The sequence below is a fragment of the Nanorana parkeri genome, unplaced genomic scaffold (genome assembly GCF_000935625.1).
Source record: "Nanorana parkeri isolate BGI_ZX_2015 unplaced genomic scaffold, ASM93562v1 scaffold165, whole genome shotgun sequence".
NCBI classification, from domain to species: Eukaryota; Metazoa; Chordata; class Amphibia; order Anura; family Dicroglossidae; genus Nanorana; species Nanorana parkeri.
This window is the reverse complement of record NW_017306433.1, coordinates 43,905-67,783: the sequence shown is the minus strand read 5'-3', so window position 1 is coordinate 67,783 and position 23,879 is coordinate 43,905. Positions and strand designations below refer to the sequence as shown.

The 23,879-nt window shown below is 42.9% G+C and overlaps 1 protein-coding gene across 1 annotated transcript in view; it reads right to left on the bottom strand.

The window, feature by feature from the left end:
* The window catches only part of KLHL41 (kelch like family member 41), a 21,547-nt gene extending 7,336 nt beyond the window's left edge, over nucleotides 1-14,211 (bottom strand). The window contains exons 1-3 of the mRNA XM_018554575.1: nucleotides 12,993-14,211; nucleotides 5,399-5,556; nucleotides 5,210-5,317 (exon numbers count right to left, since the gene is read on the bottom strand). Coding sequence (XP_018410077.1) covers nucleotides 5,210-5,317; nucleotides 5,399-5,556; nucleotides 12,993-14,081 — 1,355 coding nt within the window. The 5' untranslated portion in view covers nucleotides 14,082-14,211. The remainder of the gene's footprint in view (nucleotides 1-5,209; nucleotides 5,318-5,398; nucleotides 5,557-12,992) is intronic.
* Nucleotides 14,212-23,879: the final 9,668 nt, after the last annotated feature.

Sequence of the window (23,879 nt, the reverse complement as noted above, 5' to 3'; positions counted from 1 at the left end):
TAAGAGAAACATTGAGCTGCTCCCCCCCCCCCCCCCTTATGACCTTTCTCTGAGCTGTGAGTAATGATGTCAAGATCCCAAAGACTTCTCTTGTGCATCTGAAGTATTTTCTACACTGTAGACTGTTCACAGTGGATTAGGGTCAACTGCAACCACTTCAACCCAATACAGTACTGTATTATCTTCACATGTTCTATGTTTAATTTGCTCCAGCAACCCAATGGGGCCCCCTTCCACCCCCAGGCCCCATAGCAGCCCAGGCTACAATGGCTATAGTTATGCCACTGATTTATACCATTGCCTCAATGCACACAGGCTTGAAGTGTATATAAAGGCAGTTTTCTTTTTTATTTTGGATAGAGTAGGGAAAGGTAAGATCCTTTGTTATATTATTTTTTGCTGTCCGTGTCTTCATTGGTGAGATTCACCTCTCTATTTGTCCAGTTGACCATTATCACTGGGACAGAAAGCGAGTGGTCACTATGGATGGAAAATTCACATGTTCCTATGACAACTCTCTAAGATGGGAATTTTGCACACTTTGGAGAGTTTTTCTCTTGTTTCCTGTTGTAATTCCAGACAGGAAGTAAAAGAAAATCTTCCCACCATTATACAGAAAGGAGAAATATTAACTCTTCCCTACTCTACCTAAAACCTAAAAATAAGGTTTTGGCTTGAAATACACTTTAAGGTACTGGCTTTGCATTGGGCCGCCATGTGTCATCTGACACATTGTCTAAATGTGTTTGCACCCGCAATTTGGCTACTTTGAATTGTCCTTCCCTCATCAGAGAGAAGGCTGTCAGAGAATAGAAAAGAAGCTCAAAGGCATAGGCGCAGTATGATACCTCTTTTACCTGTTTCATGTGACCGGTTCAATTGTAGAAATGTCACCAGCACACCAGTCCTTTTAGGATAGCAAAAGCGTCATTTATTGAAGTTTTTTTGTCATATGACCAACATATGGTTGGTCATATAACAAAAAAACTTCAATAAATGACCATTCAGTAACTTTACAAATCTACATGAATAAATATTGGCCATGTCAGAATATACAGCAATAGCAGTATTTAAAAAAAAGGTAACTTTGCATAGGCTGAGGTGCTGTCATCAGTCTGCTGCAGTCAGGAGAAGAATTTCCTTACTCTTCTCTCCACTGTGATCAAACAGAACATTGTAACTGTAGCTGCAGCTTGGGCTGATCTGTATCAGGCATTTGTCGACAGAATTTGCAAGTGCTACACAGGCACCAAGATTAGGCTACATTCACACCTAAGTAGGTACAGTTTGGTACTCCTGCATCAGGAACTTGCAAATTCCTGCAGCAGGAATCCCAAATCTTCTGTTTACAAGTGACAGCTGTATTCAAGTTAATGATCGGGTGACAGCTTTTGCATCTGAATGCGGCAGAACGATAGCACACCACATCAATCGTGCATCCAGGGATAGTGATGGATTCCTAACAGCATGTAATCGTATCACATATGACAGTGTTCTCCTGCTTTCAAATGCGTCTGCTGTCACCCGATCATTAACTTGAATGGGTGACAGCTGCCACTTGTAAATGGCAGATTTGGGATTCCTGCTGCAGAAAATCACAAGTTCCTGAAGCAGGAATCCCTAAATGCACCTAAACTATAGGTATAAATGAGGGCTTAGATGATTATGTCAGTTTTGAGCCAGCATGTCAGTCCAGAAAGTAGAAGCTGATTCCGGATGATGCCTGAACACGGATGATGCCAACCTTTTCCTCCCAGATAAAGGCATTGTCAGGGGGAGTACTGTGATACTGAGCTATAATAATTAACACGTACACGATACTTAGCATGCATGCCCTTATCCGAAAAACATAAATACCTAATGCTAGGTCCCTTTAAAGTCAAATCTAATTTCTATACATTATAATAATGTAAGTATTCGCTATTTGGAGTTTTTGTGTTGTCCTTCTCCGTTCATACAGTGCCAAGAAGTAGTGATTTGTTATCAGCACAGTCTATTACTGAACAAGTCCAGGCACTTGAGCAGATTTACAGGCCTGTAACGTTAAGGTGCGGATATAACATATGTGCACTAATGGAGAAGGCAACAGGTGGTTTAGTGCTACAATGTCTTTTTGCAGCTTCTCCCTTCTGGTGTCAAAAGCGGGTGGAGAAATCCTGGATAGTCTACAACAGGTTCCATTAGATCAACTATAGATAGCCCACTATGACCAAAAACAGAAAAAATACATGAATTACCAAATAAACCAAATACGTTCAGGGATAAGCCCTGTGTGAGCAAACGTGCATGATCAAGATAAAAAAAACCTGGCTAATTACACTAATGTTCACTTCAATGAGTACAATGCAGTCCTAGTTCACCTGCAACCAAATAATGTTCCCTTCTTTTGTTCCTTTAAGGTGCATCACAGTATACACACTAAAAACTCATTTTTATAAACAAGCTACAATTAAAAAAAAAAATTATGTGACTTGTCAAAATGTGACCTGTTCACTAATCAAAGAAGCTCACATGCGCCAAGCTACAAGGCATATACAGGTGAAACTCGAATAATTAGAATATCATGCAAAGTTCATTTATTTCACTAATGCAACTTAAAAGGGGAAACTAATATATGAGATAGACTCATTACATGCAAAGCAAGATAATTCAAGCCGTGATTTGTCATAATTGTGATGATTATGGCTTACAGCTCAGAACCACAAATCCACAACCTCAAAAAAGTAGATTATTACATGCAATCAATAAAACAAGGATTGTACATAGAACAATATCGGACCTCTGAAAAGTACAAGCATGCATATGTACTCAGTACTTGGTTTGGGCCACTTTTGCAGCACTTACTGCAATTACTTTTGCACAATATTCTAATTATTCGAGTTTCACCTGTATAAAGAAGCTCTCTATGTCCTACATGCCATGCTGTTGTATGAATATAACAGCATTTTCATGACAGATTATCATTGGAATCTGTATTCTGAGCGCCAGTGAATGGGATCTTGTGTGCTCACTGCTGCATGTACCCAAAGGTTTGCACATACAATATTCCCGACAATATGGTTCACTGATGCTTTTTTAACAGATAAAGTGTATCCGAACCCAAGAACACATATTTAATATATTGCAGCTTACCCATAATTAGATGCGGTGGCTGCATTCGTTTTCCTTTTTTTTAGGCTTTTTTTATCCACTTATTTTTACTTGGTGATTCTGCCAGTAACCCACTGTCTGTCCTAGGGTAACAGCATGCATTGCATTTATGGATGAGTACGTAGCATCGTCACTCTACAACTGGACTATTGAACACCTCCCAATACTCTCTATAACTTATTTCTGGCAGGACTAAAAGTTTTGGGGTTTTATTTGCACTTAATAAACAGATATAAGAAAATGCCTTCAATGGTATATAATCAATAAGGGAACTTCATTGTTAGGGCTTACATAAACTTTAAAGCATTTCTAAAGCCAAAACATTTTTTTAGATCATTTTGGATAGAGTAGGTGAGGAGTGAAACTGCCATCTGTTTCTCATTAGGGAGATCTCCCCTCACTTCACCTCCTGGCCTGTAGACTCAACAGGAAGTGAGATGATAGCTCTCTAATGTGAGGGAAATCCCCTCTTAGTTGTCACAGGAACCAGCGTACCCATTAGAAGATTTCCCTTCTATTCCTGTTCTGGTGGCAACTTAAAGCCCTCATTCACACTAGAAACGGCCGGCACATACAGCTCCGTGCTGCGTGCATGGCCATATCGGGCAGCTCCCGGGAAGGACAGGTGCTGCGTGTGATTAGTAGGCAGCCCCCGTCCTTCTCTATGGGACTAAGCAGCCATACGCCGCCCTACGCTCCCCTGCCCTGCACGTCCATGTGGGTGCGGGTGAGCGTACTCGTACGCTGACAGGATGGATCCTGTCAGCGTCCAAGCCATTTTAAATCTATAAAAAAGTTTTGCTTCTAGTTACACTTTAAGTTTTGAACTACAGCTGTATTCTCTTGATGCACACTCCTTCTATTGGTGAGAACTGTGTTTGGGTCTGCACACGTACTGTGGACATTATAAGGGGTTCTTTCCGAGGTAGACAGTAACAGAGTTGGGAATTCTGCCAGTGAGATCTTAAAGTGACATTAAACCCTCAGATTTTTTAACATAAAACAATACTGTAATGTGTGCCTTACTGTAATCCATGGTAGTTTCCCTTCTCTTTGCTGCTCTTCCTTTTAAATCTGTATCTGTTCTCATGCTCTGCAGAACTTCTGTTTTGCAGCAGACTGCCTTGTCTCTGGAATGGATACATGGTGTCTGTGTATACGTTTCTATAGGCTTGTAACCTGAGCCAGCACTACAGGAAGAGGCTCTGAGCTGAAAAGGGAAGTTCTCCCCAAGCATGAGAAGACATGAGGATTTAAAAGGAAGAGCAGCAAAGAGAAGGGAAACAACCATGGATTACAGTAAGGCACACATTACAGTATTGGTTTATGTTAAAAAATCTGAGGGTTTAATGTCACTTTAACTTTGGTGTATCATAGACACATAACAATCAATGGACTGACACATCCATCACTTTCCAACTATAAATAAAACATAAATATTGAATGGACTGGCCCTTAAAGAAAAAGCACACAATTGCTGCCTATTGTGCCAGCAGCATGTAAAGGGTCTCAATAATTGTTCATTCAAGACATGCTTTAAAGTGACACTAAACTGAGGCGTTAAAACTTAAAAATGCATCCAAGTACCTTAACTATTAACACAAATGTATCTTATTTGTGTATCGCTTGTATGCAGATCCTCAATCATCTCTGAATTGGTGCTGACACTGTCCTTCCTTCTGAAGGGGGACTACTTTTGTTCCCTATGGTCCCTGTGTGTGGTAAAGTATCCACCGCTCCCAACTTGCTCTCGTGATAGACTACAGTCTCAGGTTTAGTTTATTAATTTGTATTGACATTCTAGTCCATCACAGGAGGAGCTTGAAGCGGTGACTACTTTACAGCACAGGGACCATGGGAAACAAAAGTAGCCACCCTCCAGAAGAAAGGACAGTGTCAGCACCAATTCAGAGATGATTTGGGGATCTACAGCCGAATGATACACATATAAGATACATTTCTGTTAATAGTTAAGGTCCTTGAATATATTTTTAAGGTTAACCTTCTGAATTTAGAGTCACTTTAAGCAGTTCTGTTTATCTAAAGCCATGACACTTACTTGTCTTCTGTTTTTCCTCCAATACTATAGATGAGTCCGTTATGTGACACCACAGAATGTCCATAAATCTTGACAGGGAGATTCTTTGCTTCTTTCCAGGATACAGCTCTAAAACAAGAAGAAGAAATTTAATATCTATTCAGCAAATATGTTGTAGTATAAAGGGCTTAATAACTATAAATAGCATACTTAGCATCATAACAGAACACTGTGTCCAGTGACTCCTCAGACTGCAAGTCTTTGCCAGCGATGGTATAGATACAGTTATCTGCCTCACCCAGGCCAAAGAGACATCTGGCTGATGGAAGAGGTGGGAGCCCAATCCATTCACCTCCAATGCTGTCCAACTGAAATACAGAAAGTAATCAATGTCAAAAATGATCACACAGAATGCTGGAAGACAACTAGCCAGGTCTTGACGCAAACCTATCATTTTGCAGCAAACCCTATATTGCAAAGATGGAGGATAGAAAATATATCCACTGTCTCTGTTTTATTTTTCATTTATATTGGAATTATGTTTCTTCTCATTTACATACCAGTTGTCGTTTATATGTCCAAGGGTGTAACTATAACCATAGCAGATTATGGTACTGCTATGGGGCCCAAAGCTGTCTGGTTACATAGTAGTGATCTATGCAGGTAGCAACAGACTTTGACTATTACATTGGGATAAAATGAATGTATACTGTGTTTCCCCGAAAGTAAGACCTAGAGCTATCTTCAGGGATTTCTGTAATATAAAACCTACCCCGAAAATAAGACCTAGTTCGGTGGTAGGTCTTATATTACAGAAATCCCTGAATATAGCGCTAGGTCTTATTTTCAGGGTAGCTGCACATATAACTAAATTTTAGATGTCAAGACCGGTGTTGTGTCTCTAACTAACTGAAAACCGCAGCTTCCAGAGAGGCGGGACAGAGGCGAGTCTATGTAGATTCATATGCAGCTGAAGGGAGATAGAGCGGTTACGGAAATAGCCGAGCTAAGCGTCATATGGAAGCGTCATATCATCCGACAACTTCGACACCGGGACCGGCAAGAGCACTCCGCTTTCTGGGACCTCGTCCAGTCCCGTGAGTACTCCTCCCCCAGCCCGGTACTGTCTGCCACCGGGACTATCCTGTACTGACAGCTGCAGCCTGGTAACCATAAGACTTTCCCCGAAAATAAGACCTAGTGTTGTTATAGTGCGATACCTACCTTATTTCTGGTTCCAGCAGTCTGCGGTGCTCTCCTCTACTCCCTGATGTTCTGGGTGTGTGCGTGGTCCTTCACTGTCCTCATGTATAGTGCAAAGCTCTTGGCCCAGGGCAAGAGCCATTTTTTGCTCTGGAGATCAGGTTTAATGGTTTTACCATGGGGCCCCACAACATAAAGTTAGGGCCATATTTGCATGTTACTATAACTCTGAGTTAGTACTTACTAATTCTGAGAGTCTGAATTACAGACACCTCTGTCAAATCTAAGGCCACAATTAAGCATTGTGGTAACGCTTAGCAAAAAATATAGTTTAACCGTGCGTTTCCGCAATGCACTAATTGCGTTGTAGTGTGTTGTGGTGCCATTCATTTTGAATGGCATACCAATGCACTTTTACAGTAATGGGCAACACACCTGCACCGCAGCACATAACAACATGCTGTGTGTTGTGTTAAAAAAAGGGTTCTAGAAAGTGAAGATCACCAGCACTCCAGTATTAGCATTAAATCCTTGTGCTCATTTATTGAAGTAAGACGTCACATATACAGTATATCATATAGTCAACATTTTGGGGCCACGCAGTGTCCCTTCATTAGGATAGCATTTTCTTTGGTCACCATGCTGTCCTGATGAAGGGACCCTGCATGGCCCCGAAACGTTGACTATATGATATATGTGACATCTTACTTCAATAAATAAGCACAAGAATTTAACGCTAATACTCGAGTGCTGGTGATCTTCACTTTCTACAAGCTTGATATGCACAGCGCCATTTGTAACTATCACTACAAGCACCACGGTTATTTGGGTCCAAGTGCTGAAAGGAGTGCAGGAGACACATCTGATTACTACCTGTAAAAAAGGGGTCATGTCCGATTCTACATGAGTTACAGTAATGTATTGCATCAATAGTGTGAATGGGCCTAAATCTCTCAGATCCGTTCTAATCACCATGGTACTAGGCAAAACAAATGGATGCACACAGGACTGAACCCCATGTCATACTGGCGATTTTGTATCAGCTATGGAATTATTCTCCGTAGGGTTTTTATGCTAGGAAAAAAATTTATTGTAGTCAATGAAAAGTCTGTTTTGCTGAAATTCCAAGTGATTTGTAGCTTTATCGCTGACTTTTTGCAGCATCTGGAGCTAGCAAAAGAAAAGCCAGCTTCAGCAGCTACTAATGTTGTCTATTGCAGCTACTGATGGCCATGGCACACCAGAAATTTGTAGCTGCATAGATATGTAACGTAACCAGCTACAACAGCCATTCTGTATCCAGTTACAAAGTGCCATAGAAAGTAAGCAGAGGGATTTGTAGCTGCTACAAATCTCTGCTACAATGTTGCTAGTGCGACATGACCATAAAGCTTGCCTTGAAGTAGATGGAAAATCAGCACATCAACAATAGACCGACTGGTACATATGAGATAGCTTTATCACCCTCATATGCGATTCTATTAAAAAAACACCAGAAAATAACTTTTTGGCATCTTTTTTATTTGTGGTTACATGACTGTTAATCCCTGCTGTGTCCCTTCTTTGATCAGCAGAGGGTGAGGCTTTCTCCCCAGCATTGACATCAGTGAGGTTGCCACCTTGCAATATATCCTTCCTGTATCTGTCCTTCCTAAGCAGTGCCTTAGCTCAGTTAACAATTTGGTGAATCAGGCTGAACTTGGTGCTAACCCAGTTCACCTGAGTTCTCCCAAGCCTGCTCAAAACAGTGACTGCCCCCCTCCCTCCCGACCCTATTAGTTGTGGAGAGGTGCATTACCTACCCCACAGCTATACATCACAAAGGGGTGGGGAATTCCTGCAGTGAGAATTAAACGTTTCTGGAAGGTTCTTATTTCTGCCTGAGTCCCCATTGGGGAGATTTTCCAGAACATACAGTAGACTTATCTATAGGGACTTCCAGTCAAGGAAACCCACTAACATTCCCTCCGCGAATCTGCCGCTCCAGGCAAACGCCTTGTTTGCCTCGCGGCAGATACGCCCCTGATCATCGCCAAATGTTGACAAATCTGGCAGGTGAAAATTACCAAAGGGTACCTCACACTCCTACTCACTCTGATGGTAACATGCTAGATCTTGTTTTAGCTCACCTATGCACTGCTTGCAACCTCTCCAACACCCCTTTTTCCCTCTCAGACTACAACCTTGTCAGTTTCACACTCACACTGTCCCTAGCCCTGAACCCCCCTACACGGCACACTGTCACCCGGAGAAACCCTCGCCACGTCAACCCTTCTCTTCTCTACTCTGCTACTGACTACCTCTATGACAAAATCTCACCCCTGTCCTGCCCTGACCTGGCTATTTCTGTCTACAACAGCTCGCTCTCATCCTCCCTAGACACTTTATCTCCCGTCACTACACGCAGACATAGACCACGCCCACTACAACCATGGCAAACAGAAGTAACCAGACATCTAAAAAGACATAGCAGCACTCTTGATCGACTGTGGCGGAAAACTAGACTTCTGCAAGACTTCACCCTGTATAAAGCTGCCCTCCTAAAATATAATTCCTTCCTCCGTGCTGCCAAAGAGACTTATTTTGTCATTCTCATTAACACACTCTGATCCAGACCACGTCAACTCTTTTCTACCTTTAAGTCTCTACTATGTCCCCCATCACCACATCTCACTAATTCACTCACTGCCCAGGACATTGCCATTCATTTAAAAAACAATATAGATACAATTCGGGATCAGATCACCACTATCCAGTCATCTTCCCCTATTAATGTACCAGACCCACCATCGCACTTGTTACTTTCCTCTTTTGACTCTGTCACCACAGAGGAGGTTACAAAGCTTCTCTCTGACATTCACCTCACCACTTGCCCCCTGGACCCTGTTCGCTCACCACTACTTCGGTAACCCTCTTGCTCTATCCTAAACTCTCTTACTCACATTTTCAATCTTTCACTCTCTACAGGCATATTTACTTCCCCTCTAAAACATGTGCTGGACACCGCTATACCCCAAAAATGCTCACTGGACCCTACCAACCTTAACAATCTCAGACCAATCTCCTTACTCCCATTCACCCCCAAACTCCAAGAACGCCTTATCTACAGCCGCCTAAGCCGCCACTTTGCTGATAACAACCTTCTTGACCCATTACAGTCCGGCTTTCGCCCCCTACACTCCGCTGAAACCGCCCTCCTAAAACTCACTAATGACTTACTAACTGTTTAAAACAATGGCCACTACTCCTTACTCTTGCTATTAGACCATTCTGCTGCTTTTGACACTATTGACCACCCGCTCCTCCTCAAAAAAACTCCACCTGCTTGGCCTACAAGAATCTGCTCTCTCATGGTTCTCCTCTTACCTATCTAAGCACTCCTTTAGTGTCACCAACAACTCTAACTCCTCCCCTTCTCTTTCTGTAGGGGTCCCCCAAGGCTCTGTCCTTGGACCCCTTCTTTTTTCTATCCACCTCCTCCCTTGGTCAGTTAATAAACTCACATGGCTTCCAATACCATCTATATGACATCTATCTATCCCGATGACACTCAAATATATCTTTCTACTCCACAACTCACCCCCTCAGTGTCCTTACGTGTCACTAATCTACTAACTGACATATCAGTCTGGATGTAACAACACTTCTTAAAACTCAACCTTTCAAAAACAGCTCATGATATTTCCTCCTGCCCGTGCAACTTCCCCCAACTTTTCCGTAGAGATTGATAACACAACTATCCAGCCCTCCCCCCATGCCGAGGTCCTAGGTGTCATCCTTGACTCGGACCTCACCTTTCTTCCCCACATCCAATCACTATCCAAATCCTGCCGCCTTCACCTTCGTAACATCTCCAAAATACGCCCCTTCCTCACCAATGAAACCGGAAAGCTACTCATCCACTCCCTTGTTATCTCTCGCCTTGACTATTGTAACTCCCTCCTCATTGGGCTACCTCTACACAGACTATCCCCCCTTCAGTCAATCATGAATGCTGCTAGACTCATCCATCTAACCAACTGCTCAGTGTCTGCAACCCCCCTCTGCCAATCACTCCACTGGCTCCCAATAGCCCAAAGGATACAATTCTAAATACTAACAATCACTTATATAGCCATCCACAACTCTGCCCCGGCTATATCTCAAACCTTGTCTCAAAGTATCACCCTAACCGTCCCCTCCTCTCTTCCAAAGACCTCCTGTTTTGCCGCTCCCCCGTCAACTCCTCCCATGCTCGTCTCCAGGACTTCTCTAGAGTCTCTCCAATCCTCTGGAACTCTTTACCACAACCTGTCCATCTATCTCCCACTCTGACTGCCTTTAGAAGATCCCTTAATACTCATCTCTTCAGGGAGCCTATCCCACCTCAACCTAACCACTCAACCATCACGTTCTCAAACAATTCATCCCCACACAGCTACCTCCTCATGTATCACTTGCCCCTCCCTTTAGATTGTGGGCCCTCGGGGGCAGGGCCCTCCTTACCATCTTGTCTTGAATTATATTGTAATGTCTTCCTTACGTTGTAAAGCACTACACAAATTGCTGGTTCTATATAAATCCTGTATTATAATAATAATAAAAATTATAATAATAATAATAATAATAATAATACCTCAGCTAACAATGATGCTAATGTACAAAAGCTTGAAGAAATGAAAATAAATAGTTGCCGCAGGCAGTCAATCAAAGCCTGCTTTTTAAAAGTGTCAAGGTAATTCTTTTTTTTTCTTTTTTCTTTTTAGTAAGCAGATATTCATTTGGATTGCTACAGCTAAACTCAAAGTTAAGATCTAATTGGTTGCTGTAAGTTACAGTATTTATTAACTACTATTTGGGGATCTAGCCCTGACTAGGGTTACTCCACTGAAAAAACCCCACAAAGTTCTGCCTGTTATTCTGTTGGAGATTTTCCCTCACCCTCACTTCCTGTGTAGTTAAACTCTTGTTTCAGGACAGCTTGCAGGACAGGAAGTGAAGGGAAGTCTTTCAAACTTAATGGCAGTACATACCTGACATGGATTCCAATCCTTCCCTATTCTAATTTACCTGGCTTGCAGGTAGAATGTTTTGGTAGAAGAGACTTTGTGCCTCTTTTGCCAAAAACTTCATTAATTGTCTGCTGAAATTTTCTTTGTATACACTTCCCGCGTCACTTGTGCAGTTCAGTGTACACTCTTGGCGTGCGTAAGGTGTTGAGAATGGAGCTGGGTGACAGGATGACATAAATCCAGCATGCATGCACACTAGTAACATCATCAACAGCTGAAAGAAGACATTGTGCCGGAAGAAAACCAGGAGAAAAAGGCAGAGGTGGCGGATGGTGCAATCAAGTGGAGCACAGAACAGAACTTGCAGGTAGAGGCCAAGCTTGGGGGTGAGTCTGCCATAATGTGCAAGTATTGTGGCAGAAGAACCCGGGGTTTGCTGTGACTTTTCTTCTGCTTTAAAGCCATTAAAACAGGGGCGCCCACTATTTTTCGTCTGGAGATCTACTTTTCAAATGACGAGCTCATTGAGATCTACCAACGAAAAAACACCTGCATTCAGGGGCGGGAGGGGGCGTAGGCTGCGCAGGCAGGCCCCTCGCCCACAGTGCGATCGCCTGCATTAGTGCCTGTGTTCCAGTCCAGTGCGATCCGCAAAAATGCTGCGAGCACTATTTTTGCAGATCGCACTGGACTGGAATGCAGGCACTAATGTGCCTGCGTTCCGAGTGCGGGCGATCTCACTGTGGGCGATGCCATTGATTTCAATACAGCTCCACACCCCCTCCCGCACCGGAACGCAGGGAGTCGGCCTGCTTACATTCCAGTGCATTCCAGTACATTACAGGTCCTGGCGTTAGATCTCACACATAGTAAATATCTAAGAAGTAATTATTCTTAGTTATACTTGTCCGTGATGTAGCCATTGAGCCAAACGTTCAATCTTTATATTTTGCCCCTTAGGTATTGTCCTGGCAGAAATACCAGACCTCGTATTACCAGGAACAGAGATTCGTGGGCTTGCCAGAAGTAAAATGTATTCAATACGTATTGGACAGGATGTTACGAAAAACATTCTGCTCCGTCACAATAGGTTACATTAGTTTTTAAGTGAAGACACATTAGCATAATTGATGAGATACATCCCAGTGACATCCCACACTGTGCAGGCACGGAAATACAAATCATCCAATAATATTCGATTATTTATCACAGCAATGAAATGGCTAATTGTCTAAAATTGCAAAGTCACTCCCAGAAATTGCCTCATTTGATACCTATTTTGAAAGAATCTTTAGTCAATCCAGACATCCATTTTTTAAGGAAAGTATGGTCACTTTACCAGCATACAAGACCGTTACAAAAAAAGGAAGTTATGCAAAACTTTTAAACTGACAAACAAGGCTGATGAAATCTTTGTTCATTATCTTTTGAACAAAATTGAGTCTTGACCATAAATAGAAAATGGATTCTTAGCTTAACCAACTTTTCCACCTCAGTATAGGAAAATATTTGACAGATAACTGGACAACTTTATGCCAAAAGTAAAAAATATGTGACAAATTGGTTAATTTTTAAAACTTTCCTAAATTTAAGAAAATGTGATTACCTACCTGGAAGAAGTAGGACTGTAAAGGTTCATCTTTACTTTCATCATCTACATATAGTCCGCCAATCACATAAACCTGATTAGATTTGGTGACTATGCTGGAATGGTTCCTTGGGATCTGCTCAGACAAGGCCACCAAGTAGCACTCATTTTCTTGGGGATCATAAGCTACTGTTGCAGTGTCGCTGACCATAATGATCAGATCTTTGACGAACATGCCGTTTCTAGGAATGTCATTCAGATATCCAGGAAGTAAATCTTCGTCGCCAACATCACCATCTTCCTTCTCTTTGGCAGGCTCCGGTAATTTACCAGAAAAGGCATCTATAATAACCTTGATTTTTTTCTGTATATCAGCATTTCCCTTGATTAGCTCTTCCTTTTCTACCTGATCCTTGAAATATTTTTCGGGCATCAAGCGGAATCGGATGCAATCAAAGACCTCCACAAGACTCTTCGCTTTGTTCTCCTTGTCTGTCTTGGCCCATTTCATCATGGCCTCAAAGACGGTTTCTTCCTTTTCAACATTTAAGGCATCGCTGGAGATAACAGCTATTAGCTCATGTGGGGCCAACTGAAGAAAATCTTCTTCATCGCAAATCTGGCTAAACCGATCACAAGCATAGTCCCGTGCAGTGACAGCAAGCCTCGGGCAGTCCAGGAGAAGGCCCAGTCTGAAGATAGCCAGACAATTGGTTGGTGACAGCCGCCTTTGAAGGTAGGTGACACACACTGTGAACACAGAAGGGATTTGGAAACGACTGGCCAGTGCAAAAATATCCTGGACATTTCCATCGTTAAGGTCAATATCGGCAGAATAAAGGTATTTAAGAATGGCCTCCATGAAATTTGGGTCAACATTGTCTAACTCCACGTTTTTCTTCTTCTCTTCAGTATCATCTGACAAAAAGAACTCCCGGAAATAGGGACTGCAAGCTGCCAGGATGAGCCTGTGACATGGAAGGGTCTTGTCTCCAGCTTTCAGGAAACAATCAACAAACTTATTTTCATCGAGAAGTTCTTTCAGCCCATCTTGAAGGAGCGTAGATTGATAAAGTCTGAGTTCTTCTTTCAGTTCCTGGGTGGGATCCATTTTTCTTTTGTATGGTGTAAGAGTTGAGGGAGAAAGCAGAGAGGCTGTATAGCTCTTGTCAGCTCCCAAGTCCAGCAGCAAAAGGGCTGATCTGTGAACTCTGGCAAGCTTAAGCTCTGTGCAATTTAAGCCCACCAGCTATATATAGGTACAGCCTCTCACAATATGGAATTTGGTCGGCCAATTTGGAAAGAGGGATTGCTCATGCAGCTGTCACAGACTGAAAGAAACAACTGGAGATTTTAGTTACAAGAAGGGATATATTTGTGAAAGTGACTACAAGCACCGAGAGAATACAGGCTGAAATGCATCATGATATATTTTCATTGAATTTATAATACCATCTAGAATTTTCAAATAGATTATTAAAGTGTAAAACAAACTTCTAAATTTCACTTAGCCGGCTTAGTTAAAAAGTTAATTTCTGGTAATTAACGACGTGTTTTATAGGATCTATTGTTATATCAATAAATGGGATTTAGGACAGGTACACACTGTAGCTGATCTAAGAGCTGCATATAATAACCAGTCAGCATAGGAGTATCAAAAAAACAATTTATTTTTTTTCTTTTATAGAATATAGAAGTGTTCAAGTCCCTGTCCGTTTTTTTTTTAATGTTTGTTAGTATAGTTAGTAGGGAAAAATCCAACATTTTGAGAAGTCACCAATACAGGTAGAAAGCGGAAATCTTCCAATGGTGACACTTGTTCTAGTGACAATTGTTTAATTGTAGATTTCCCATACTAAAATCTGGCCATACCTTCAGAGGCGTAACTACAGATTATGGGGCCCGATAGCAAAATTTTAATAGGGCCCCATGGCAAACCCTTTAAGATTTAAATCAAGGACAGGTAGCAGGAGGGCTGTCTGCATAGTCTCTTCCTGTACATCTGATATCAGCTCTTCTTGGTTGGAAATGCCATAAGGGGTACAGGGCCCCCTTCCACCCCCCGGCCTCATAGCAGCCGCATGCCTGTGTACTTGGAACTATACTCAATACATGAGAAAGTAAAGACTGCAGCATAATTAAATCGTTATTTGACTTCCCCACCTTGTCACATGGTCTCTACCTCCCTCTTCCTAACCGATGCCTGTATTTCTTTTGCCCTCTTGTACTAGCTTTCCTGCTTTATTTCGACTGATTTGCTTTTCCCTTCCATTAATCTTTCTCTTACCTTCTTATGCCCTGATGGGTGATTCTGTTTTGGCCATCAATAAAATGTTTCTAAAAGCGTTATGGGATTTAAATTGTATATGAAAATTAGAAAAATCAGAGAAATCAGGGACATTATCAGCACAAACAATAGTTTACAGTGTGCAGTATGTTGACTAGTGTTTGCTGAATAATTTTGCCCACCATCAGGTTGAACGCGACCTAGTTTTGGGTTATGTTTTCACTGTTTCAAAAATGTTTCTATTACCAGGATATATTTGCAGATTCATAGTGTGGGTAGAGGTGGGCTAGGGTTAGTCTTTATCATCAGGAAGCGTGTGTGAACAACGTTGTTCCATTTTTCTATGTAAATAGGGTTGTGTGTTACATACTTTTAAATATGTTATATGATAATACATTTGCAATTTTTTATTTATTATACATTTTTAGGGTGAGAGTTTTGTTGTGGTGCTCGGATCCATATTTCCTTCTACATATAGATAAAGGGGCTTAAATTGTCCTTGTATCGCTACGTTCTTGCTGCCTTTTTATGTTTTGGAATTTAATTGGCCCTTGGCTTATAATTGTGCTCTGTACGTGACTTTGTCTTTATATATATCCTTTGTATATGTAAGTGCAATGATTTTGTAGGCTCTTCAATAAAATATATTAATGAAAAATGGTTGTTTGGCCGTTTAAAGCAGGGGTAGTAAATTAGAATTCAAGGAGGTCTGGTGAATAACATTTTCATTGAGCCGAGGTGCTAATGCGGTGATCCCGGTGTATCATGCTGTTTATTTATTTAGTTAGAAGTCCTCACCCCTGTTTACATACACGTGCATGCCTTAAGGTCCCCACACACCTTACAATAATCGTACGATAATCGCGGGAAATCCCGCGATCGTACGATGTGTGGAAGCCGTGCGACCTTTACTACTGTAAGGTGGCACGACTTTAAACTTACGGACATTTTCGAAAACCCGCCGAACATCGTACGATGTTCGGCGGGTTTGTGGCATGTCCGTACGATAACAGCCGTACGGGCCGGTGTGCGCAAGCGCACACTGCCCGTTTGGCATTGCGGTCATCGGAAGCCCGCCCCTCAGGGGGCGTGGCTTGCGATCATCGCAAGTACGATCTGCCTATGCAACATAGGCAGATCGTACGTTTTTTAAAGTACCTTACAACCATCGCAAGACAAAAGTCTTGCGATGGTTGTAAGGTGTGTGCCCAGCCTTACATGCACATGTTCATTAGAATCAGATGGGTGGCAGGGTTGGTTTAAAAAAAAAATATATATATATATCTTTACTTTTTTATCCCCTTGTTTAATTTTTTTTTCTCTTAACTTTTGCTATCACAAAAAGTGACAGCATTTGGAGGGGACAGGTTCTTTGAAGGAGACATCAGTGGTCTATTAGACCTCTGATGTCTTTCCTGCCCTTCAATACTGATCATCAAGCACAGGTGTATCCACTATCAGTCAGCCATAATCCAGCTCAGGTCAAAGATTGCGGTCCAGACAGAACTGGCACTCAGTCTGTGTCCGGACTCCTGTCTGCCATTTAGCGTCGGCTGGTTTAAAGCCTCATACTGGGACAAATCTCTGCATCTGTTACTGGCAATGTCTGCAAATGTGTTTTTTCAGCGTAATTCATTTCAAGACTATAGATGTTATTGTTTAGATTAGATGGAATGTGGAAGAGAAGAGTGGAAGGAAGCCTCTGTCAATTACAGCTGATGCTTTGCCATCGGTAAAATTACTCTTACATACTCAATCTATAGCGTCATGCCGTCATTTAAATAAACTTTATCGGATTGCATGGGTATGTGAGGTTTTAGAGGCACAGTTCTTGGCTCTGTATCCCAGACTAATAATAATCTCCTGGTTACCCTGAAGGCTTGGCACATCTTTGTAAACTACTTTATATCTTGAAAGGAGCAAATTAATTCTCTCTAGAGATTAATGACACATATGTTGGCAGCAATAGTCACTGACAATGTTTCTATGTTTAGTCGTTTCTAAACAAAGCTGCCAGATACACGACAAGGGAATCACACACAGAATGCAGGCTGTCAAGTTCAACTTAACATAGAGCAAGTCTCCAGCTATAGTGGAGTCTCGGTCTGGTAATAGCCAAATCTGACCAGTTTGATAGAGTTGGCATCTCCTTCCTGTAAAGGAATCTGGTCAGGATAGAGATATTATTATACAGGATTGATATAGCGCCAACAGTTTGCACAGCGCTTTACAATATAAGGAAGACATTACAACCACAATACAATTCAAGACAAGATGGTAAGGAGGGCCCTGCACCTGAGGGCTTACAATCTAAAAGGGAGGGGCAAGTGATACATGAGGAGGGAGCTGTGCGGGGATGAATTGTTTGAGAATGTGATGGTTGAGCGGTTAGGTTGAGGTGGGATAGGCTTCCCTGAAGAGCTGAATCTTTAGGGATCGCCTAAAGGCAGTTAGAATGGGAAATAGTCGGACAGGTTGGGGTAAAGAGTTCCAGAGCATGGGAGAGACTCTAGTGAAGTCCTGGAGGCGAGCATGGGAGGAGTTGACGAGGCAGCTGGAAAGCAGAAGGTCTTTGGAAGAGCGGAGGGGACGGTTAAGATGATACTTTGAGACACTGTTTGAGATATATCTGGGGGCAGAGGGGGGTTTCAGACACTGAGCGGTTGGTTAGGTGGAGGAGTCTAGCAGCAGCATTCATGATAGACTGAGGGCTTGCTCACACCAAATGCAGACCAGATCAGTGTGTTATACTGCGTTTTTTGCCGCGTTTTTGATGCGTTCAGGGCCGTTTATTTTTTAGTTTAGAATGGGCTTTTAGTGTGTTTCAGGGCGTTTGCATGTGTTTTTGATGCGTTTGCATGCGTTCCAGAGCAGGTAAAATAGGGCTTGCTGCAGTTTTTTTTACATGCTCTGGAACTGAACGCTGCGGTGTGAACTAGAGCCCAAAATACCATTGGAATACATTGGACGCAGTTTTGATCCGGTCTGTAACTGCTCTGCTCCTGGAACGCGCTTGGTGTGAACAAGGCCTGAAGGGGGAATAGTTTGTGTAGAGGTAGGCCAGTGAGGACGGAGTTACAATAGTCAAGACGAGAGATATGGAAGCCAGTGCAGGGATTGGCAGAGGGGGTGGAGGATGGAAGCCAGTGCAGGGATTGGCAGAGGGGGGTGGAGGATGGAAGCCAGTGCAGGGATTGGCAGAGGGGGGTGGAGGATGGAAGCCAGTGCAGGGATTGGCAGAGGGGGGTGGAGGATGGAAGCCAGTGCAGGGATTGGCAGAGGGGGGTGGAGGATGGAAGCCAGTGCAGGGATTGGCAGAGGGGGGTGGAGGATGGAAGCCAGTGCAGGGATTGGCAGAGGGGGGTGGAGGATGGAAGCCAGTGCAGGGATTGGCAGAGGGGGGTGGAGGATGGAAGCCAGTGCAGGGATTGGCAGAGGGGGGTGGAGGATGGAAGCCAGTGCAGGGATTGGCAGAGGGGGGTGGAGGATGGAAGCCAGTGCAGGGATTGGCAGAGGGGGGTGGAGGATGGAAGCCAGTGCAGGGATTGGCAGAGGGGGGTGGAGGATGGAAGCCAGTGCAGGGATTGGCAGAGGGGGGTGGAGGATGGAAGCCAGTGCAGGGATTGGCAGAGGGGGGTGGAGGATGGAAGCCAGTGCAGGGATTGGCAGAGGGAGGTTGCGGACACTGAGCGGCTGGTTAGGTGAATGAGTCTAGCAGCTGCATTCATGATAGACTGAAGGGGGGATATGCTATGTAGAGGTAAGCCAATGAGTAGGGAGTTGCAATAGTCAAGACGAGAGATATTGAGGCTACCACCACTGACATGTTTTTAAGGTGCAAAAAGAAAATGTGCCAGTACTATTTTTCTACAGTAGTGCATGTTACATAGGCCCTGTCGGAATGACCAGTAACACGGAGGCATTAAAATGCATTTTTACTAAACCCTCAATCTATGTGCATAGATATCAATTAGTATGTATAGTCAAAGCTGTTCATACGACAACTGACAGCTATATGCCAAAATATGGTCACCTGTATATTTCTGCACTCAAATACATTCTGGTAAAACATATCTGAACCTAAGAACAAAGATATAAAATATAAACAAAAACATATAATAGTAGGGGGATTTATCAAAACTGGAGCAGACACAATCTGGAGCAGTTGCCCATGGCAACCAATCAGCTTCTCTCTTCAGTTTGTTCAGTTAAGATTTGAAAATGAAAGAGAGAAGCTGATTGGTTGGCATGGACAACTGCTCCAGATTCTGTCTGCTCCAGTTTTGATAAATTCCCCTCATTGTGTTTAGCAGTGATTTGTATCAGTTCACTAGGCATACTGCATGCATTTTTTTCTGTGCATTAATAGCTAAATGTTGGATCAAAAAGCCCTTTCCTCTTACCGTTTGCTGTGTGTAATCTGTACACACAGGAGCCCCAATGTATTCTGTCGGAATCACCCAAAACGGACTATACCTGCCAGTTGTGCATAGTACTGAATAGTGCTGATCGCAGCAAACTCAGGGAAAAGCCGTGCATGTAGGTTCTTGTTACAAACAAGTCATAGAAAAATATCCCATTAATACCCCATTTAGGGCAGGCGAGAGGTTAAGATTCTTCTGTATACCACAAAAATATTCTCTGGGAATGTTACAAATTACCCCTTGCAGTGGAGCTACCTCCGCCATGCAAGGCTTAAGTGCTCGTTTTGTGAAAATAACGAAGAAATACCCAACTAATCCTCAGTCCCATCTGGCTGCTAGACTGGGCCCAGCAGCCACTTAGCCCCGGGGCTCCAGGGGTCTAAGGACCCGTGAGGTGAGCCGTCACTGCCGCAGGACCGAGGATTGGGTATTCTTTATTTTCTGCCTCTAGACCACAACAAGCACTTAACCCTCACAGTGCAGAGGTAGCCCCACTGCAAGGGATCATTTTTTAAAAACATGGAGTTCTTCTTTAAATACAAATAATTTTCCCTGACTGACCGCTCCCCTTTTCTAGACCATTCTAGTCCGGGGCCGTCATACCCTGGTTACACTAAACACACAGCTGCTAAAACAGCTGAATGCCGATCTCAGTTGACTCGGAGTCCAGGTTTAGCTCACCATGTGTTTGGGTAGCTGTGATGTAAAAGACAAGCCGCTGTGTTACGGTGTCTATAACAATACACATGACTTCAGTCTCCCCACGTTACAATTTGTAATATGATTCAGACGGGTCCGAGATCATCTCTCACATGGCACACATTACACCATTCATGTTTTATAAGCACTTATAGCAGGTATAGTATATTGAGATCATTCAGTTATGGCCTATTCAGACTGTGCGCTGTATTATCAGGGGTTAAGGAGGTGCACCTGACCCTTTCTTGCTGTGCTTCGTGGTGAGATGGGTGCCTTGTCCAATGCTGTACCACAGAAACAATGGAGCCCCAAAGCACTGGGTCACTCTGCATTGCACAACTTTGCCCGCATGTTTACGTAACACAAGGGTGTGAATCTGGAGTGCAGCTTGACATTTTAAAGATCTCCAGGGAAAAGTTTTATCCACCCTTGCAGTGGGGCTACTCCCACGCTGCAAGGGTTAACTGCTCGTTTGTGTCTAGGTGCTAAAAACCTCCCTGCTTCTCCATTTACTGAAGTGGGTCTCCTCCTCCGCTGCACAGATGGAACTTGTATACAGTGTGAAGGATTCTTTAAGGTGCCCATACACTCTACAACCCTTTTGTCTTGCGAGGGTTGTAACAGTACTTAAAAAAACATACAATCTGCCCATCTTGGACAGGCAGATTGTACTTGCGATCATCGCAAGCCTGCCCCCCACCGGCCCGTTCGGCAGTGATCTCTCGATCATGTTAAACACCAGCCGAAAATTGTACGATTCTCGGCTGGTTTTCCAACATGCTCGAAATACAAAAGTCGTGCGACCGTACATTAGAAACGGTCGCACGCCTTCCATACACTGCACGATTCTCGTACGATCGCGGGATTTCACATGATTCTCGTATGAGAATCGTGCAGTGTATGGGCACCTTTAGACCACTGCAGAGGAGGTGGAGAGAAGGCTCTAGGGACTGGTCTAAAAGTGAGCAGTTAACCCTTGCAGTGTGGGTTAACATTTCCCACTGGAGTTCTTTTTTTAAAGTGAACCAGTCACCGGGCTATGAACAATTATTGACATATAATTGACATTGCAGTAAATGAGCTTTAAAATAAGAACTCATTGACATATGTAGCTGCAGCCACTGTGAAGAAATGAATGCTGAAAGTGGAGAGAAGCACTTAGGCCATTCAAGTCCAGTCTCGGCATCCTGTTCTCCCTCCTGTTCCTGGGATTACATTAGGAGACTGGCAGGCAAGGCCAAATCACAGCTGGAAATAGGGGGGGGTGGGGGGGGGGGCGCTGAGCCACTAAAAGTTAAAAGGCCTCTGCTGAGTACTTGCTAAGGATGAATTGCTCCACGGTGCCTGCAGCAGTACAAAAGGTCAGTGAGCTTTGAAGATCATTTACTGCTTGTTAAGAATATGTCAATATTTCATGTCCATAGCCCGGCTGCGTTTGGTCTTTTCTGTTTTTGACATCCGTTGTTATTTTACAGTACAACACCAGCTTTTATTTTGATGGACCACTGAACAAAGGCGGCATTTCTTCTACTACATAATTAATTTACAAAATAAAAGGAATATTTTTCAGAGAAACATGAAGGCTGAAATTCCATTCTGCAAATGCTAGCTGGCTGGCTGTCATGCCAAGCCTATTGCTTCAGTACTGTATTGAAGTCAGAGGATTAGCATACCAGCCAAGTAGCAGCTTCAGATTAACATCTTGGGAAAGGTTTACTTCAACAGCTAGCACGGCCTTCCCTTATACTTAGGCTGTTTGTTACAGTAAAGCATGATAACATACATGTTAAGCCATGGCATTTTGTACAGTGCTATTCATTTACATTAGCACCCAATACACAAGTATAGTAGCTGGCAAAGCCCCGGACTGCAGCACACCCCAATGCACATACCATGTGTCCTGGTGCTCTGCATTACAAAGATGTGCAGGATCGTTAAAAAGCTGCATTGTGGTACATTGGCAGCCCATTCAAAATGAATGACCTATCTTACAAGGGATGTTAATGTGCACTATTGGGCACACCAATAAACAGGCTCTCTGAGTACAGCGCAGTGTGCTAGAATGAAAAAGACACTTTCATGCAAGGCTGAAGATTAAATAACACTTGCCCTAAAAATATTTTTACTTGTACAACTTTCTTCAGCTGGACGCACTTGTGGCTCACATGAATAAGGATGAATATGTGACATAGCACCAATAAAATAATGAATAAAGATATACAGTTTTTTTTCTTTTATTACAGGCAAAGATAACAAACACAAACATTCACATCACACCAGCAACATACTAATTAGCAAAAAATGGTATCAATTTCCTTACATAAATACAATACATAATACGGCCTAACTTTTTTCTTCCCTATATAAAATGCCCTCATTAGGTTTTTATAAATATTTAAAAAAAATATTCTCTAATTTTAGGATCTTTTAACCCAAAATACAGTTTTGGGTAGATACTGACTTGCAGCTTTTTATGTTCCTTAGGATCTCTACACCTCAATTCCCAACTCCAACCACATTTATCAACCATTCAAAGTATCCCAAAATTTACAGTACAGTAAATATAGCAGGAGAAGCGAGACTCCATGACAAGGTGGGCAAACTAGGGACTCTAAAATCTGCTATTGATGTCCCTGAAGGATATACTGTAAGTGATTCTGCCGACCAGCATTCCCCTTGAATAGCGGGATAGTCTGACCTTTAATATGTATATTATTATTTATTAAAATAGAACTATGGGGTAAACTTTTTATCCCATAGTTCTCTTCAGGGTCACGGGAGGACATATACCAGCTTCCTCCCGTGACCCAAAGCTCAGTATATAGTGAGCTATTACTCCGTATATACTAAGAGCGCCGCAGCCAGGACAGATCCCGACAATACTATCGAGATCCACCCAGCTGGCTGATTGACAGGTGGCTCTGCCTATCCGAGGCAGAGCCAGCTGTGCCCGCCTTCTCCCCCATCTGTTCCTCCAGACTGTTCAGCGCTGGAGGATCAGAGAAGGGAGGCGGGGAATCCCTGCGGGGTGCGGTGACTGACAGTCACTGCTCTCTGCAGGGAGATGATCGGGAAGTGAGCGAGCGACGGTATGCGTTTGCTCACTTCCCGATCTTTAGAGTTGACGTGTGACAGTTTCAGTCTCACATAATGGCTCTAACTATGAGGATGAGTGTACATAACTCGCCTCATAGTTCTCCTTTAAAGTACCTGTAGCCCTAAAGCTCTAAGATGCATATATCAACCTCACAATTGGTCAGTGAGACCACTAATGAAATTGATCAGCCAATGATTAGGCTAAAGGGTGTGGCTAATTATCAACTTTCTAGTGAATGTCAGCATTGCATATTGCAGCACCTCAGGTTTTGAGGCTTATGGAGTTTTCTGGAAGTTTCTAGAAAATACGATGGACATGCTGGGTGCCTGGAACACCATCCAGTCACAACTTTATTAATATAAACAGTAAGTACTGAGCCGATTTAATGATATTCTGTCACCT